This window comes from Dermacentor albipictus, chromosome 1, assembly GCF_038994185.2.
Source record: "Dermacentor albipictus isolate Rhodes 1998 colony chromosome 1, USDA_Dalb.pri_finalv2, whole genome shotgun sequence".
In the NCBI taxonomy this organism is placed as follows: Eukaryota; Metazoa; Arthropoda; class Arachnida; order Ixodida; family Ixodidae; genus Dermacentor; species Dermacentor albipictus.
Window position 1 is genome coordinate 247,175,469 of NC_091821.1, and position 18,637 is coordinate 247,194,105.

The 18,637-nt window shown below is 46.0% G+C and overlaps 1 protein-coding gene across 2 annotated transcripts in view; it reads right to left on the reverse strand.

The window, feature by feature from the left end:
• The window catches only part of LOC135901374 (catechol O-methyltransferase domain-containing protein 1-like), a 39,233-nt gene that overhangs the window by 4,998 nt on the left and 15,598 nt on the right, over positions 1-18,637 (reverse strand). For both annotated transcript variants that reach the window (XM_070534724.1, XM_065431134.2), the window contains exons 4-5: positions 11,730-11,848; positions 9,150-9,204 (exon numbers count right to left, since the gene is read on the reverse strand). In XM_070534724.1, the coding sequence (XP_070390825.1) occupies positions 9,150-9,204; positions 11,730-11,848 (174 nt within the window). The remainder of the gene's footprint in view (positions 1-9,149; positions 9,205-11,729; positions 11,849-18,637) is intronic.

An 18,637-nucleotide genomic window follows, 5' to 3' on the forward strand; every position in this document is an offset into this window, starting at 1 on the left:
CAAAGGAAGAAACCTCGTGTCCTTTGCTTGCGACCATGAACTTTGTTGTCTAAATGATGGCAGTCCCACGTTTCTGCGCGGACGGACATACAGTAGTTGTTTAGACTTAGCATTTGTTTCGCGGTGCCTCACTCGCTGCGTCCATTGGTTCGCAGATATAGAAACCCACGGAAGCGACCACATTCCTACCTACCTGAAAATAAAAGGCCTCACCAAATCCGTTCCAACAAATTTTATACAAACAATAGATTGGCCCGTGTTTAAATCACTTATGGAAGACGCATGCCACGAAGGCATTTCATCCACACTAGAACTTGAGATCGCCGAGGCTATGCAGGATGCTATGCGCTCATATCGGCCATTAGAGAAATACACAGATTTTGATTCGGAAATACAGAGCCTCCGTGCAATCCGCCGGCGAGCGGAGCGACGGTACAGACGGACTAAATCATTATACGACCTTAAAGAGGCCAGACGCATTGAAAAGAAAATTCAGCGTCGCCTTGCTGCTCTGCAAAATCAACGCTGGAAATCGTTTTGTGAGTCTCTCGACCCGCGTAAACCTCTGTCGGTTGTCTGGAGAACAATCCGTGGACTTCGATCACCTCCTCAACAGCGTCGTCCATTTAAGTCTTTAGCCCTGCATCAAGGACGCCGAGAAGTCGAGGTAGCCGAAGATTACTGCGCAAGGATCGCGGGTCCGGCGCTCACGCATTCACCTTGCGCACCTATTCCCATTGTGCCCCCTTGCTCCCGAGATCCTCGTATGGACGCTGCTTTCTCCATCGAAGAACTAGAGGCCGCACTTGCTGGATGCAGGCGATCTTCGTCACCAGGACACGACGGCATCACATACTCTGCGCTTGCAAACCTTGGTCAGGAGGCCAGAGATGCCCTTCTTGGCCTATACAACGCATCATGGCGTGACGGCCTGGTCCCTACAACGTGGAAATCCAGTCGGCTTGTTCCGCTCCTCAAGGCTGGCAAATCTCCGTTGGAATTGTCATCTTACCGTCCAATAGCATTGGCCAGCTGTGTCGGCAAGGTAATGGAGAGAATGATCCTTACACGGTTAGAATGGTACCTGGAATTTTACAACGTCTATCCAGAGGTAATGGCTGGTTTTCGACGTGGCCGCTCGTCAATAGATAGCGTTATCGACCTGGTAACATACGTACAACACCAGAAACACCTGAAACGCATCACTGCGGCCCTATTCCTTGATGTTAAAGGTGCGTACGACAATGTAGATCATCATGCAATTCTGGACGCCTTAGAAGCTGTAGGGATTGGTGGACGCACCTTTTGCTGGATATGCAACTATTTGAATGGAAGATTTTTCTTTATTTTGACTGAAGATGGACCAACGCCATCTAGCTATACCAGTCGTGGTGTACCGCAAGGCGGAGTACTCAGCCCTACCCTTTTCAACCTGGTGCTCGTTGGTCTCACTGATTCGTTACCGCGAACCGTACAACTCTCCGTATATGCAGACGACATTTGCATATGGGCTTCAGGCGTGACACGTGTACAAGTTCGCGCACGACTTCAGAAAGCCTCAACGGTTGTGTCAAGATACCTAAGAAGACAAGGCCTGGAGCTTTCCGCTGAGAAATGTGCACTGGTTGCTTTTACTCGCAAATCGATGGCCCCGTATGCTTTGCGGATTAATGACCAAATTATACAATATAGACGAACGCACCGATTTCTTGGCGTCATCATTGATAGAGACTTGTCTTGGAGCCCTCACATCTCGTACATGGCAAAGCGTTTGGCCGCCATTGTGGACCTTCTTGCGTTTCTCGGCGGCAAGTCCTGGGGCGCAACAGTACCATCAATGTTGCAACTATATAAAGCACTGTTTTTGGGCTTCCTGCGGTACAGCTTACCTGTAATAGGAAATACTTGCACCACGAATATTCGCAAATTACAGAGCGTGCAAGCCCAAGCCCTCAGGACTTGTCTCGGTCTTCCCAAAACTACGTCATCGATTGCGACAGTGGCCATAGCCAGAGACGCTCCTTTGACAGTATACATTGATACAGACGTTCTGAGAACGCACATCCGACACCTGACTCGGATTCCCTCACACCATCTTGCTTGCTTGCCTGCAAAGAGGCCACTTTCAACCTTTGCTAAAACTATTGCAAGACATCAATCGTACTTGCCATCAGGATTTACGCCCGCTACACGATTGTCAGATCCATTGTGGTGTCTGCACCGGCCGCAAGTTGAACTGACAATTCCAGGAATCAGAAAGAAAGCTGGAGCGCCATTGCAAGCTTTGAAACAAGCAACTTTGGAGCACATTCACAACGTGCACAGATTCCGCCAACATGTATACACAGACGGTTCGGTAAAACTCAACAGCTCTGCTGCTGCAGTCATATTCCCGGCACAATCTGAGGAAATCAAATTAAGAACTTCATGTGTGACCACATCGACGGGTGCAGAACTCGCGGCGCTCCGTGCTGCACTTGATTTCATTAAGCAGAAGCCACCGCAACAATGGACAGTCTTTAGCGACTCCAAGGCAGCCCTTCAGTGCATACGAAGCCCAATGCGCCACGGACCCAATGAACAACTGGCCTCAGAAATTCGGCACATATATCACGAAAGCTATGACAAGGGACACAACATAATCTTTCAGTGGCTTCCAGGACATTGTAACATCAGCGGGAATGACCACGCCGACGAAGCCGCCCGTTCTGCACATGAAAGTGGTCAACGAGTCTTCATTCCGCTTTCGCGAACAGACGCTGCGGCTCAGCTGCGATTGATGTCCCGTGAGTGTACTTTGCCCCTGTGGGACTCGAATGTTTTCACAATGTGTCGGTTGTGTTCGTTGTCTCCGGACATACGGATGCACCTCCCGCCTGGATTACCCCGACGTGAACAGACTATGCTCTACCGTCTGTGGCTAGGCGTTGCCTTTACAAACGCCTATGCTTTCCTCATAGGAATGGCCAACAGCCCCACGTGCGACACATGTAACATCGACGAGACACTCGCACACATTATCTGTGTCTGCCCGCGATACAGTGCTGAGAGACAAGTGATGTGCAGAGTGCTGGACCAGTTGGACAATCGTCCACTTTCAGAACTAAAAGCTTTAGGCCAATGCTCCGAAAGAACATCTGCGTTTAAGGCTTTACTCGCGCTAGTAAGGTTCTTGCGGTCCACGGGGCTTCACGACAGACTTTAAGAATGCCGCCCTCTACCGCTCTGTCGTGTACGCGCTTTGTTCGTGCTTGTCTCCCTTTCTTTCTATCTCCCCCTTCTACTCTGTTTCTCTTTTTATCCCTCTTAACCCTTCCCCCTGCGCAGGGTAGCCAACCGGAACTACCTCTGGTTAACCTCCCTGCCTTTCTCTACATTATTTTCTCTCTCTCTCTATCAATAAATTCGCAATTATTCTTCTTCAGGCGACTTTCACTACACTTATTCGGTGGCGTCACATGTATTCATCGGCAGAAAAATCACAACGGCGTATGCAGACATCGCACCGTGCGGATTTGTTATCTAAGTCTACACTAACGACGGGTGCTTATTACTGAGGTACAGAAGCAGCATTACGGCAAGGGTAGAATTTAAAAAAGAAAACACGGTCGAGACATCGCATTAGTCAACAAAATTTGTCGGCAAGTTTACGTGAGCTCCACTTCATGTAAATGGTCTTCATGGCGTTTGTCTGCGGGACGCACCTGGCGCGTATGTGGACCATGTTGCCCCAAACACCGGTAACATCTTGTTCATACCCGCTCCCACAGAGGTCTGCGTCTTCCCTACAGCTGTCACCGCAGAAGAAGCAGTCTGGCGCCCGACTAAAGGACAAATCGCAGCCGCGAACTTCAGTCACCCTTGCTGCAAAGCGTTGTCGTCTGCTACTGCTCCCACGCGTATTGTTGGAAGCGCCCGCTAGGTGGCCATCAGTGGCGCCTCTATAGGCGGTGCACGCGGCCCATAGACCAGGATAGTGGCACATGACGTATCAGCGTGCACACAGATACGTGCGACTGCGCGGTCCTTAGGAACCGCAGCAGCGCTCTAATATGTTTGTGCATTGATGAAGCCCGAGGCCAAGGTCCAGAGATATTTTCCTTAAAAAATAAGAAGAGCCTGTCGTCAAACCGGTTGAAGAAAGCACAAAGAGAAAGACCTTGGACATTGTAGGAGAGCGCTATAAACAGGGCGTGTTCTATAGTTTCGCCGCCACCACCGACGTTCAACGTGACCCTGCTACTCATCCTGGTAAAGAGTTTGTCCACATTAGTGTAAGTGACGCCCAGCCATGGGTGACACAGTGAAGTGGCTTTTGCAGCGTGAGAGTCCGTGTGGGAAAGGCCGAGTGAGTGGAACAGTCCGTGCCAGTGACGGAGCCAGCATCCCTCACAAATTTCGTGCGCCCTGCCGCGGAGCGCAACTGGAGCCTACTATAACCCTGTGGTCGTCTCCATGACAGGCTAATCTTTACAAAAATGTCGAAGTTTCGCCCGAAAGGCGAAGCATCGATTGCGATAGCAAATCAGTAGACAGTTAAACGAAGTAATGGTAGTAGCTATATCGGCTGTTTAAGCTCGTAAACATTCGCTTACTAACTAAATTAACAAACGTGGTGTCACGCGCGCACAGGCTCCCTCGATGAGCGCGAACACTTGCTGTCGGAACGCTGGCGTGAGGAAGAGCGACAGCTGCAGCAAGTGAACTTACCTTCGTGCTGCCTTTCGCTTCAACGCAAACCAATTGCGAGAACACAGCGCACACGAAGCTACGAGCCCTAGGCACACCTAGATTCTGCATTCATCGCAGTTAAGGTAGGGCTCGCGCGGCCGCGTCATACGCAGTAGCCGCCAAAAATGCAAAAATGAAAAACAGTGCTGCCGCACCGCGTTTTTAGGGTACGCTAGAAGGCATCACGTTTATAATGGAACCCCAGAATCAAAGCTCTCCACTGAAACGTGTTTCCTAGCCTCTAGTATTTCCTATAATTGCTTTGGGGCGTTAATCCGTCCGTCCGTCCTTCTGTCCGTCCGTCCGTCTGTATTCCAAACGATATCCAAGGACGCCTCTGCGCTACGTAAGTTAAGGGAAGCTTTAGCTCGGGGCCTCCTATCTAAATACATGGAAAAGGAGAAATCGTTTTTCCTCGGCAGCACTACACAAAATTTTGATAAGGTTTGTTGCATTCAAAAGAAAGATCTAGTGACTGTTGGCTGCTAATTTTTTTATTTAGGTTGTCAATTTTTCTAAAAAGATTGTCAAAGAATGCTAATATTCAGAAAACAAAACTATCAGGTTTACAACTCTGTAACTCAGCAATGAAAAAATATGTCGCAATTCTATAAATTGCACCTAATAGTGCATCTACAGCGAACAAAATTTGTATTTTATAGATGGCTGTCAAATAGACCATTAATTTGTGAGTGAAACTTTTGCAAAACCCCTGTAAACAATGTGACAAATTCAAGTAAAATATGAATTGCCATGGCTGCAGTTTACAGAACTGCGATATCTGTTCTAGGCGCAAACCTACAAATTTGTCAACTTCGCGCTTCTTTTTTTTTTTCAAACTTACGAATTTTTCAAAATTCCGTTGAAAAATTTCAAGCCCTAAATCGAAATTCCGCTTCCAACAGTCGCAGTCGCTATATTTTAATTTTCTCTCTCAAATGCTATTAATTTCATGAAAATCGGCCCAGCAGTTATCTCAGGAAGGTGTTTCTGCATTTTACATGTATATGAATAGGCGGCATCGGAGTTGGGCCCCTACTAAAGCTTCCTCTTCATTCCAGCTGCACGCTTTCAACGTACCGCACACTACTACCTCGCTAGTGGACACTTCAGTCATCATCAACTTACGGCATTACCATCCGCTGCGACGCGAGGAGTCGGATCCTCTTAGTGCAAGCAGGAATCAGATGTCACTATAGCGCAACCGCGTGTAAATGAAAGGAGTCACGGAAAGTGGGCATCTCCTCAACAAGTGCACTTCTTGCAGTGAAGCCGGCTGTGACGAACACATGTTTTGGTGCGCTACGCATGAGGTACGCCTGAGCATGGCTTGAACGGCACGTCGTAAGCTCTACATACAGGCTGTCGCCAATAATATAGCCATCGGATTCTTCGAAACAAACAAACATAAAAAACAACACTGTTGTCATTGTCGCCCTGACATGATGTACTTGCTTGTGTACGTCACAGCTGCGGCGAACTCCCAGAGATAAAGACACAGAAATATGTTGTGCAAGAAAAAAAGCACTAATGCATAAACTATCATAAAGAATCCAACACAACTGGCATTCTTTCACGTGAACAAGTACAAAATGACATCAACGGAATATTTGCTCTCGAGATAAAGACCGCATTTGCAAAACAAAAATATATAATAGTCTTATGAGAAAAAAGCAAAATAAACAAACAAGGAGACTTGACAGGAGGTACTACACCATCGAAAGCATAGTATTCCACTTCAGGTATTAATTTAACAGAGCCAAAGGACAGAGCCATTGTATATGTGTCTGTGCGCCGACTCGTAGTAAATATGGAAAATGTGCGGCAACAAAATTTCCGGTGGCGGTAACCACTTGAAATTCATATATTATGAGCTTCTAAACCAACCCCACTGCGGCTACAGCCTTCAGACAAGTAACACATTGCATGCCCGAGACCTTTTCCATACCAAAGAGCGCTGTAAAATAGTTCTGCATCAAAGTGTTTGTTTGTTTTTTCGCAAATTACCCTCGTTCGCTTTTAATTGCATTGTTCATACTCCAACCACAATTTATTCTGGACCAAATTTTTTACAAGTTTAATTAGCACTGGCCGCGTTCTGGATTACAGTATGTAAATATGTATCGGAGGTACCCAGGCGCTCGCTCTTTAGTAACAATCATATGAAATCAACAGGCACTGTAGCCAAGGAAAGCCATATGGGAAGTTCACTGTATTTTACAGAAATGTATATTTGAGCATGCACGATGGTTTAATGTTCGATAGACTTTATATTCCTAGTGTAATGGGGTGTACTGAACAGTCAAGGATGGCTCCGCTTTTGCACCGGGGGTAATTGTAATGAAGAAAAAGAGCACGAGGACAAGGCCAGCCAGATCGTTTGTTCTGTGCCCGCTGTGCAACCAGTGGGCCAGCCGGATCGGCGGTGCTTAGCACGAGGGCGAGCCATTCGCGCAACCAGCTGTTCCTGCTCTGCGTCGCCTGCCTTCTCGGTTACGAACAGACGCTACCATCTGGACTGTTCAATACACCCCATTACACCAGTTAAAGAAAGGAGAAACGACTGTGATAGAAAATACAACCAGCAGCCGTTGGGCGCACAACCCACAATCTCCACACGAAGCGCGAGATTCTCTACGAATTTAGCTACGGTGACGGCTGGCACTCATTCCATATTCGTGAGAATTTATGTGCTGTCAGTGTTAAAGGTTCACTTACCGTGGGATATAAAAAAAGCTGAATATTTCCGCAGCTTGCTATACGGATATCCAGCTTGTGCTGTTGTATATGGAAGCGACATAAGCGTTGTACAGTGTTTCTGGCTACGGTCACAAACCCCTCGAAATTTAACGTTTTATCAGATCATGTGGTCCATAATGATTTGACGCCGACCGCGCATATCTTTCTAGCCTATTTCTGGGAGTGTCAACTAGTGCCACTGAGAGCTATTGCGGCTGATGTGGCACATCCGTAATATCCACAATTTTAACCCTCGTACATAATCACATCATATCAGTAAAAAACCACGTGGGCTTTTGCGTGGGGGAGGGGGAGGGGGGTGCAAATGAACATCTTTCTATATTAACCTGGAGAAATGATTGCAGATACTGCATAAATTTACAATAACCATATTTTTTTTAAAATTTATTGACGTGACATCAGGAGATGTTGGTGCACAAATACGGCGCCGACTAGTCTTTGGCTCTTGAATAGGTGCTATATACAATATACAGTTACGTTACCTCGTAAAAGTCAAAATAACGCCAAAACATTACCAAGAAACTCTCAAAGCAATGATGCGAACAACGCTATCACGTAACAGAGTGACAATAGAAAGAAACACTGAAGCAACAATGCGAACAGCAATATCAAATATACACAGTGACCGTAAAAATAAAAACGCTCTTATAAACGAAAAGTTATTTTCACGAGTTTTCACATTTCAGCTGACCTCAATAATCGTTTTAATGCTATTAAAGCTTACTGTTTTTGGCCTTGCAAAAGTGAGTGGTCTACTGTCTTAAACTGAGTGGCCTACAGTCTCGTGTCATTAAAAACGATTTTAGTCAGAGTCTTGGTGCGTCACGATGCGGTACTTCTAGAAATACATATGTGTCTTCGTCACCAATTCCACAATCATACTGAAGAATTTCAGCGCGGCCAATTATGTGCGGAAAAAAAAAACGTAATGTTTCTGTACTTATGCTTTCTGTATAGGCAGTGCCCAGCCGTAACTGACGCATAAAGGTTTCTGTGTTTCTATACGAAGATAATGGAACGTTGATTTCAATGGCCTTCGTATTCGCAATAACATCAAAGAGAAAGCAATAAGAGTAGAAGAAAATACAAATTTTGGCGCATATATGCGAGCCAAACCCACAGTATCCGCACGGCGACAAGCTCAGTGCTCTACCAATTGCAATTGGGCTACGGCGTCAGCATATCCCTCCACTTTCTTCGGTATTCATGAACATTTGCGTACAACCAACCGCGAAACATTTGGGAGCAGAGTAGTCACGAAAAAAAGAAATAAACCTTGTTGCGTCTCCACGGCGCAGCTTGAAGCGTTTTGTTAGCGATCGGACACTCTGCTCCTTTCGATTCCAATGCGGCTTCATTGACTGCGACGAGATCACTTTTTTTCCCTCTTGCAGCTCGTGTTCCGAAAACGTTCGCAGTCGGATGTTACAGATAATCTAGCACCACTAGTGATCGCGGCGGCGGATCAGCGAATCCATTAGTCTGCCATCCAAAACGACGAAGACTAAAATAGCAGTGACAGCGACAGAGTGTTTGACAAGAAACCAGCTGACTTACGCCGTTCCGCCGTCGTCACATATTTTCCACTTCGACACGAGTATGGTCCCGGTTTCGCAAAGAGACGCGTACGGCCGTGCACTTATGCTTTCAAGTCTCACCTAAAGTGTCGACGGCTTTGCCAATGCGAATGTCAATCTTTCCCTCGACTCCAGCCTGCGAGAGAAGCGAGAAGAGGGTGTTTTATGCAGGGAACCTCGTAGAAACGAAGAAACGCCGCGATAATGGGCTTTCGGTATACAAGACTGCTGTGACTGCACATGCTATGTGTCCCACGTAACTTGTGCCAAACTTTTTAAAAAGATATGTGCAAGTGCCACGTAGCTGGATAAAGCCAAGGTAATGTTGTTTGGCGTTGTTTGCCGTTGCAGTCGATAGACACTTCGTATAAAGAGCCACCAGCTTTCCAAGCATTATGTCTCCTCCATCTTTGATTAAATCCACTGTTATTCCATCCTCTCCTGCCGCTTTTCCCCGTTTCATGCCTTGCAAGGCCCTTCTGACCTCATCTCTAGTTATAGGAGGAGTTTCTGTATAATGTGCATCATTGTTTCGAATAGAATACTCCTGAGTCTTCTGGGTGCTGTACAGGTCAGTATAGATTTCTTTCGCTGCTTTTACTACATCTTCGAGATTGCTGATGATATTACCCTGCTTATCTTTTAGTTTAGTGCTGCGTCAGGCTGCGTCCATCTTTTACAGCTTCTTCAGTCTTTCTCACGTTATAGTTTCGAATATCACTTATTTTCGCCTTATTGCTCAGTTTTGACAGTTCCGCGAATTCTATTTTATCTCTTGAGTTGGACAATTTCATTTTTTTTTCGTTTCTTTATTACGTCCTTTGTTACTTGGGAGAGCTTGCCTACTGGTTGCCTTGGTGCCTTGACTACCACTTCAATTGCTGCCTCTGAAGCCAGCCTAGTTACGGTTTCATTCATTACCTCTGTGTCATCGTCATCTCTCTGTCCTAAGGCTGCATATTTGTTTGCAAGTATACCAGCCTGAATTTGTCTGCTTGTACCCTTACTGCCTCTAGGTTGACCTGTTTCTTCTTGACCAATTTTGCTCTTTCTCTCTTCAAATAGAGGTGAATCCTAGCCCTCACTAACTTGTGATCACTGCACTTTACCCTACCTATCACTTCTACATCCTGCACTATGCAGAGATGAGCAGAAAGTATGAAGTCAATTTAATTTCTTGTTTCACCATTAGGGCTTTTCCAGGTCCACTTTCTGTTGGTACGCTTCTTGAAAAAGGAGTTCATTATTCGCAGCTTATTCCTTTCTGCGAATTCCGCCAGCATCTCTCCTCTAGCGTTCCTAGGATCGGCGCCGCAGTTGCCAATTGCTTGTTCATCAGCCTGCTTTTTCTCCACTTTTGCATTGAAGTCGCCCATTGCTACAGTATACTGAGTTTGTACTTTTCTCATCGCTAATTCAACATCTTCCTAAAACTATTCAATTTTTTATCATCATGACTGGATGTTGGAGCGTAGGCTTGTACTACCTTTAAGCTATACCTCTTATTAAGTATGACTACGACTACTGCTACCCTCTCATTAATGCTGTAGAATTTGTAAATGTTGCCCGCTATGTGCTTATGGATCAGAAATCCTACCCCGTATTACTTCTTATCTGGGAGACCTCTATAGCAGAGGGTGGCCGTCAGTCAGCACTCTATAAGCCTAACCAGTTCTTCTAATCTCCCTAAAGCCAATGATATCCCAAATAATGCCTTACAGTTCCTCAAAGAGTTCTGCTAAGCTAGTCTCACTCGACAGAGTTCGGGTGATAAAGGTTGTCAGGGTCAGGTTTCATTGGCGGCCTGTCCGGGTCCAGAGAATCTTAGCACCCTCTGCTGCGTTACAGGTCTGACCACCGGATAAAGTACAGATACTGCCCTGCATTGACCGATGTCAGATATCCTAGTAATGACGTCCGTAGGACATACACTGTATAAAATTTATCAGCTGTTCTTAACAATCCAAAATGCGACGTCCTTTGATCTTCCACAGAACTTTCTGTGTTGGAATTGAATGTTCGGACGTTATCCGGACATCCATCGGATATCTGTTAACGTCCTGTGCCGGACTTGGACGTTCGGACTTTATCTCGATATCCGTCGGATATTGGTGGTCCATTTGGAAAATGACGAATGAAGACGTATCTTGACCGGGTTTTACGCGCGGTACCGACATGTCTTATCTAAAAGGCTACCGCGATGTTTATGCACCATTCAATTGCTCGCACAAATGTACTCTTCCCTCTTTTAGTTTGTTTCACTATCAAGGTAACTACGCAACCAAAATGGGCCGTCATCCTACATTTCAATGCTTTGCACGGGCACCTCAAATAACTCACTGAAAGCAGAAGCAAATCGCTCAGACTGCAGACAAATGCGTTAAACCTACCAACCCCCGACGATGTCTATAGCCGTAGAAGCCCATCATTAGCAAGCCGTGCGGACTGCAACTTGATTTAGTCTACTCACTCATCAAGTAGGTAACGCCAGGCGAGACACCAAAGACGTCGAAGGCAGCGCTCCAAAGATAGCCACGCCGTTAAGCTAGCTACGCAACAAACATATCTTAGTCAATAGAGACGTAGCTGTGTCCCTTATGGTTGTTGGCTTTTTTTTTTTCTTGGGGAGATGCAAGGCACCGGGTCAGGCGCAAATCGCACCTCTTTCCAAAAGGGTCTCCCGACGTCGGCGGTCTCTTGATTGATGTCTAGGCCACGCACGATGCCGTCGGGAGGAAGCGCCAGGGCTGCAGACAGTGCGCTGCAGCCTGTGAACACACCTGCGCAAAAAGGTATAAATGGTAGACGACGTCTAGCCTTCCAAACTAACACTTGGGCTATGCGTAGCCCATAGTGAACGGGTACTCCTAATCGCCTGACTCCCCGAAGTTGTTGTTTAACGTATACACTATATCAATACACGATCATTTCTGCATTCCGCCCCGTCGGGATGAGACCGCCGCGGCCGGCAATCGAATCCGCGATCTCGTCCTCAGCAGCAGGGCGTCAAGACAGTCACGTACCGCGGCGGCCGAGTGCCCTAGGATAAAGTACTTAAGAGAGAGAGAGAGAGTGGGGGGAGAGGGCCTGGAAGAAACTAAACTATTCAAACAGAAGAAATCTCTGAAGTGCAAAAGAAAATTTTGAGAAGTATTTTATGGCTGGTTCTCGCGAGTACATAACTCGCTGCCGATAAGCGAATACACGCAAGTGTAGTACTATGCGGACTTACACGCTTCTACGCCACGTCGTAGAAGCGAACTATACACTGGCAAGAGCTGCTGACAAAAGCTTCACTAACAGGAGACCGAGCAAAGCTCGTGTATCTTTATTCGCCGTGGGCTGAATATTCCGCGGTACGCAAGAAATCCCAAAGGTCTCCCGGAGCACATGAGCACCGTTTCCATTGTGCTACTGGTACCATGCAACTAATGCAACGAGAGACAGCCGCGAGGAAAAGAACAAGGCGAAGCGCCCCTTGTTCACTCAGAGTTTTTGTAATTCTGGGGTTGAATCCTTTTCGTTCGTAAGCGTTTCTTGCTATTTGTTGGCCACCTTCACTTATAATATGTACATCATCAATATTGGCTAGAATTTGCTCTCAAGAACAATTCTAGCGTAAGGCGTTTACAGCGGAGCTGTCTTAGGCTACTTTCAAGCATTACGTGATGTGCGTAGGCAAAAAACGATGGCGGCATCTATAGAACTAAAACAGCTTAAGCATAAAGCAAAATCGTATCAGCGTATGTGTCCCAGCTGCGTTTGAGGCCAGACGTGTCAAAGCGGGTGAAGAATGATGGTTTGATACGTTGCGATCCACGCAAAGAGCGACAGCGTGGTCGTTCCTCCCTATGCCTTACAGACGATAGACGAGAGCCTTGCCGTGGAATGTGCCGACGCATACGCCGTACAGACTGGGGACGGAATCGTTGTCGCCACCGTATACGTTTGTCTCGGAATGTCAAAGAGGGACCTTGAAGACTTTGTGATCGACACATTTAGATGGATCCTCCCGGCGGACTCCAATTCCATCGTCATTGTGGGGGACTTTAACGTCGATATTCGTCTCGTTCCGACGGTAAGTGGCTCTTGGCGTTTCTCTGGTAAAGGTTCGGCCTTCAACGTTAAAGCAAAACCAATGTCTCCACGACGAGCCATTGGTCGTGCATAGACATAACGTTCGCTGAGAACATCTCCAGTGTCGTCACAGAGCCCATGGCCGTCTATCACAGCGACCATAAAGCCACAATTACTGCGGACACTAGATAAACGTAAAAACAACTAAACATAAAGTACATATTTGTGTTATATTGTTTTGTTGCTTTAATTTATTTGTAGTATTACACAGCTTCGCTGCATGTAACTTTGTGCTCTTATCCCGAAAGGACAGACATCCTGTGGGATACCTATGTGCTAAAGATCACGCGCATTACCGTGTGGTTTTCCTGCATTCTACAGCGCAACTCCGCCTACCACGGCGGTAGGCAGCCAAGAATACCGATACGAGCAATATGGCCGACAGCGCGTTCCCAGGCGCATGAGTGCCACAGAATCGGCCCCGCATTCAGAAATGCCACAACATGCGACCAATGTCATCGAGCCGGCGACGCTAGTTTTCAACGCTGCAGTGCGTTCCACCCGCCGTGGTTGCTCAGTGGCTATGGTGTTAGGCAGCTGAGCACGAGGTGGCGGGATCGAATCCCGGTCACGGCGGCCGCATTTCGATGGGGGCCAAATGCGAAAGCACCCGTGTACTTAGATTTAGGTGCACGTTAAAGAACCCCAGGTGGTCGAAATTTCCGGAGTCCCCCACTACGGCGTGCCTCATAATCAGAAAGTGGTTTTGGCACGTAAAACCCTATAATTTAATTTTTTTTGCAGTACGTTCCAGCGCACCTTCAGTGAATATGGCCGAGACATGCGAAAGTGAAGCCAAGAAACCCCGGGTTTGACGGAGGTAGAAGATCCATCTATGAGCTAAGCCAAGACATAGACTGTGACGATGCGCATTTCTCTTTGGTAGCGTATAAAAAGAAGCTACCTGAGAGAATTCCAGTTGTTTTCGACCCACACAGGAAGCTGCAACGTAAGGCAAGTGAATCCAAACCGCGCTGCGTCAGGAATTGTTTCCGCGGCAAAGGAAAAGGTGCAGTCATTCCGCCTGAATAGAGATGGAGGTTTCTCTGTCAACGTTACTTCAGTCTCGTCTGCAAGACATCTACTGTCGATGAGTGAAGTGGCTGGTTTGGGAGTCAAGCCATTTATTCCGGCATCTTATCCAAAAAACGTTCGCAAGATACGCCATGTCCCAGTTCAATATACGGAAGCTTAACTGGTTGACTTCCCGGAGAATTTTGGCGTAACATCTGCTCGTCGTCAGGAGTGCTATAATCGCCAAGAAGACGGAGCGATAGCATCAAGCCCTCTGAGAACCGTTATTCTCCACTTCAGAAAAAACAAACCAATGCCGTGCTTGGGTTTCACGAGTCATCCTGTAAAAGAATACCATGGTACTGCTCTGAGATGCTGCAACTGCCAGAGATTTGGATATTTAGCGAAGAACTGGCGCAGTCCACGTCGCTGTAAGATATTCTCAGAAGACCACAAACACTCAGAGTGCAAGTCTGTGTGTCAGCCAAAGGGGGACAACTGTGGCGAAAACTACACAGCGTCCTACTCCGGGCGCCCTCAGGACAGAGCTGCCTCAAAGTTACATAGACACGATTTCATATACGGAAGGCCGCTTCCTCATAATGCGCCCTCACCTAACCTTGATACCGTAGGATACGCGCCTCCAACTCCCAACAAAGAGCAGGAGCAAGTGGACAATTCGAACTATTTTGCAGCTCTAAAGCAATTAGGTCGACAACGTTCCGACAGCGAGCGACGTGATCCATCTTCGGAGAATGCTGCTCATCTTGCCCAGGCATCACGTCAAAATCGCCGAACTTCTGAGTAACACCCTCTGCCACTGACACAGTAACCTCATTTAACACCTCAGTGACTGCCTCAGCATTTTCCTTAATCACACCAGTCAGCTCTTCAGAGATCTACTCCGATCATAGATGGAGCTTTAGCGTCGTTTGATAATTGCGCGTCTATACTCGTGGCACAGATGATCGTGCCCATTATATTCACAGCTCTGCGCGCAATTCTCAGTGCCATTCCACAAGCAAACAACCTGCCAGAGGTAAAAGCACTGCTGTCTATGGATTCGTTGATGCTTCCACAAACACCAACAGCTCCACGGCAGGCTTACAATGCCTAATTGTTACAAGAATGTTTTCATATTTCTGTGGAATGCTAGTAGCCTTCGTAATAAGTCCACTGATTTTCGCAAACTACTATAGCTCAACATAACTTTCCTGTTTTATGTATACAGGAGGCAAACGTACGGGATGACTTTCGTATTTCAAACTATGTGCTACATAAACCATCGCGCGTTGCTGGAAATAGCAGAGCGATGTTATGCGTGAGAAAAGACCTGCCGTCCTATTTAATACCGTAGAGCGATCCAGATGTACCGGATTTCGTAGCATGCAAGATATCTTTTAGAAATACATGCGTCACAGTGATAAGTCTTTATCTACAAGGTTCTATTAAAATGTCTGTAGACAGCTGGGTGAATGTGTTTGGTACCGCAAACTCATATGTGCTCGTTTGTGGGGACTTCAACGCACATAACGTCATCTGGGGCGGCGAATACAATGATTCCCGCGGAAATGTTATCGCGTGCGCAGAAGAAAAACTTAATTTGACCATGTTAAGAGACAGTTCTCCAACGTATTTGTGGGGGTTTCGCTACTCCAGCTGCATAGATGTTGCGCTCTGCTCACATGACCTTCTTGATGGCGTTGAATGGTCAGCGGACACAGAAACGCACGGTAGGGATCATTTTCCTGTTCTGGTAAAACATCGTCTCATATGGAGTGAAGGGACCCGGCGCTACTCAAAATATACTAACTGAAAAATTTTGCGTCACTATTTAACCAACTCATCGGGCAAAAATCCGAACTTTCAAAGTTTTGCAGATATAGTGTGAGAGTCTTAAAAGATCTGCACAAAACAAGTCATTGTCCTAAATGAATACGCTGCAGCTGACGGGGAATACGTATGTCTAAGAGCAATTAGAATACGAGCAGAACGTGCTTATAGCCTCAGCGGAAAACTCGATGACAACAAGCTGGCACAGAAAGTTCAGTCAACTTCGCGCAGACGCTTACGGAAATCAGGTACGAGACGACTGCGAGAATACTGCGCGTCGTTGTCTCCTTTCACTCCAGTTCTGAAAATATGGTCAGTTGTCCGATCTTTTAGTGGTCCATTTATATAGAGCCATCCTCTCCGAGCCCTTGCAGCAGCTCGAAACGCTCAGCAAACATCTGTTGCTGACGAATTCTGTCAACTTATATCCAGACCAGGAATTCCGTTTACTTGCCTACAGTTTGCAAGTTCCACAGCACTAGAAGAACAGGCAGTTCATGCCTGCTTTATGTCACAACACCCTCTACTTGACTGTGACTTTAATTTATATGAATTGAAATGTGCTTTTACGTTATGCCTTGCAAAGACACTTGCGTATGTGATATTAAAGAACCTTGGTCCAGCATGTAGAATGGCTCTTCTAGAGATATTTCATGATATCTCCACATTCTCTTCCACATTCAGGGAAATTAGCTCGTGTAATTCCCGTCCTGAAACCAGGAAAGACTCCACTTTGTCTTGACTCCTACCGACCCGTCAGTCTCACAAGCTGTTTTGTAAACTAATGGAGGAGATTGTAGACAGTCGATTTCAATGGTGGTATGAGCACAAAGATTTGCTTTCGAACTACATGGAAGGTTTTCAATTTAAGTGGTGTACAATAGAGGCACTATTAGACATTGTCACATGCGTCGAACATGAATGAATGTGGTGAAATGTGACAACAGCAATATTCTTAGACATTCACAGAGCATTCGACAATGTAGAGAGAGAGAGGGGGGGGGAGGAAGGCAGGGAGGTTAATTAGACACTGCAAGTCCCATACTCGTCCTTGCTGGTATGTTAGAGCTTGGCTTACATGGCCGAGCACTCCGATTTATGTCAAATTTCTTAAGCGAAAGAAAAATATTTATGGGAACAATTGGAGGAGAGAGTAATTAGCACATCATCACTCAGGGCGTTCCACAGGGCAGTGTTCTCAGTCCGTTTTTCAACTGCGTCATGGCAGCCTTGCCACAAAAACTACCGCCTGGCCTGCAGTATTACCGTTAAGGGCCCCGTGTCACAGAAAATCGTTTCGGCAAAACGATTTTCGAAGCACCCATACCCAGGCTCTCCATGTGGCGCGAGGAAGTTACTGAACTAAATGTATTTCTCAAGCTAAAATACGTAGAAAAATCGCAAAGTACGACTTACTCACAACCTACAGACAGGTTAGCGTCGGATTGTAATTTGAATATACGAGAAAACATTATTCTGTAACGTGAAAACTCAACCAAACCTCTGTTCCAACGTTTCTACCACTCTTATCTGCTTCGAGCTCATAACGCACTCATAAAACAAAAATTGCTTATTCGGCACCTATTCTCCATGACTTATCACAAACTTCTGAGCAACGTCTTCAACGTTTAGTGGCAAGGGGCAGCCAGTGTATCTTGGGGTTCCGCAGACTACCTCGAGTTCTCTACTAATTGCTGAAGCTCGTCACCCACCATTTTCAGTCATACGAACGGTTGAAACATGCCGACATGTTTATCGTATCTTAACTCAACATGAGAAGCATCCCTTAAACCCCGCGCTTAGCGAGCGAAACAAAAGCAAAATTCACGATGTTGTTCAAGAACATAAAACATTATTAGCAAAATTTGAATTATGCAAAGGGAGTGTAAGTTACCCTCCTTGGATGTTAACAAGTCTTAAAATAGAATTATTGGTCGAGGGTATTATATCTAACACTGGTAGCCGCACAGCAACTGGCAATATTCCAAATTTACGCACTATATCCCCAGTACATCCACGTGTATGCAGACGGTTTACGTCATAGAAATTCCTCAGCTTTAGCTTTCGTCATTCCACATTTGGCGCTAGAGCAAGCATTTGAATTACCCCGAGAGACATCTTTCACTGTGGCACAACTGTTTGCAATCCTGTTTGCTTTGCATTTCATAACATCAGAAAAGAATTCGCGAAAATGGGTTAGTCTTAGCGATTCGCAAGCCGCTCTCAAATTACTACAAAGAAATGTGAAAAATTCTTCGAACACTATTCTATTGCATGAGAAGCTCAAAGAACACTCAGATTGCTGCTGCATAAGATTGCTGTTCTGATTTCTGAGTGATCCATTTTTGTTTTGTTTATGTGTGCATTTCACGAGATGATTTTTTTTCTTTAACTAATGTATAACTATGGTTTTTAATATGTTCTGTACTACTTACTTTGCTGTTCAGTTTCGTTTTGTTTTTTCCACTCCTGTTACAGCCCCTGAATGAGGCTGACAGTATAAATAAATGAAATGAAAATCAAATGCAATGAATCACGTAATTGCATTTCACTGGATACCCGGGCACTGCAATATTACTGGTAAC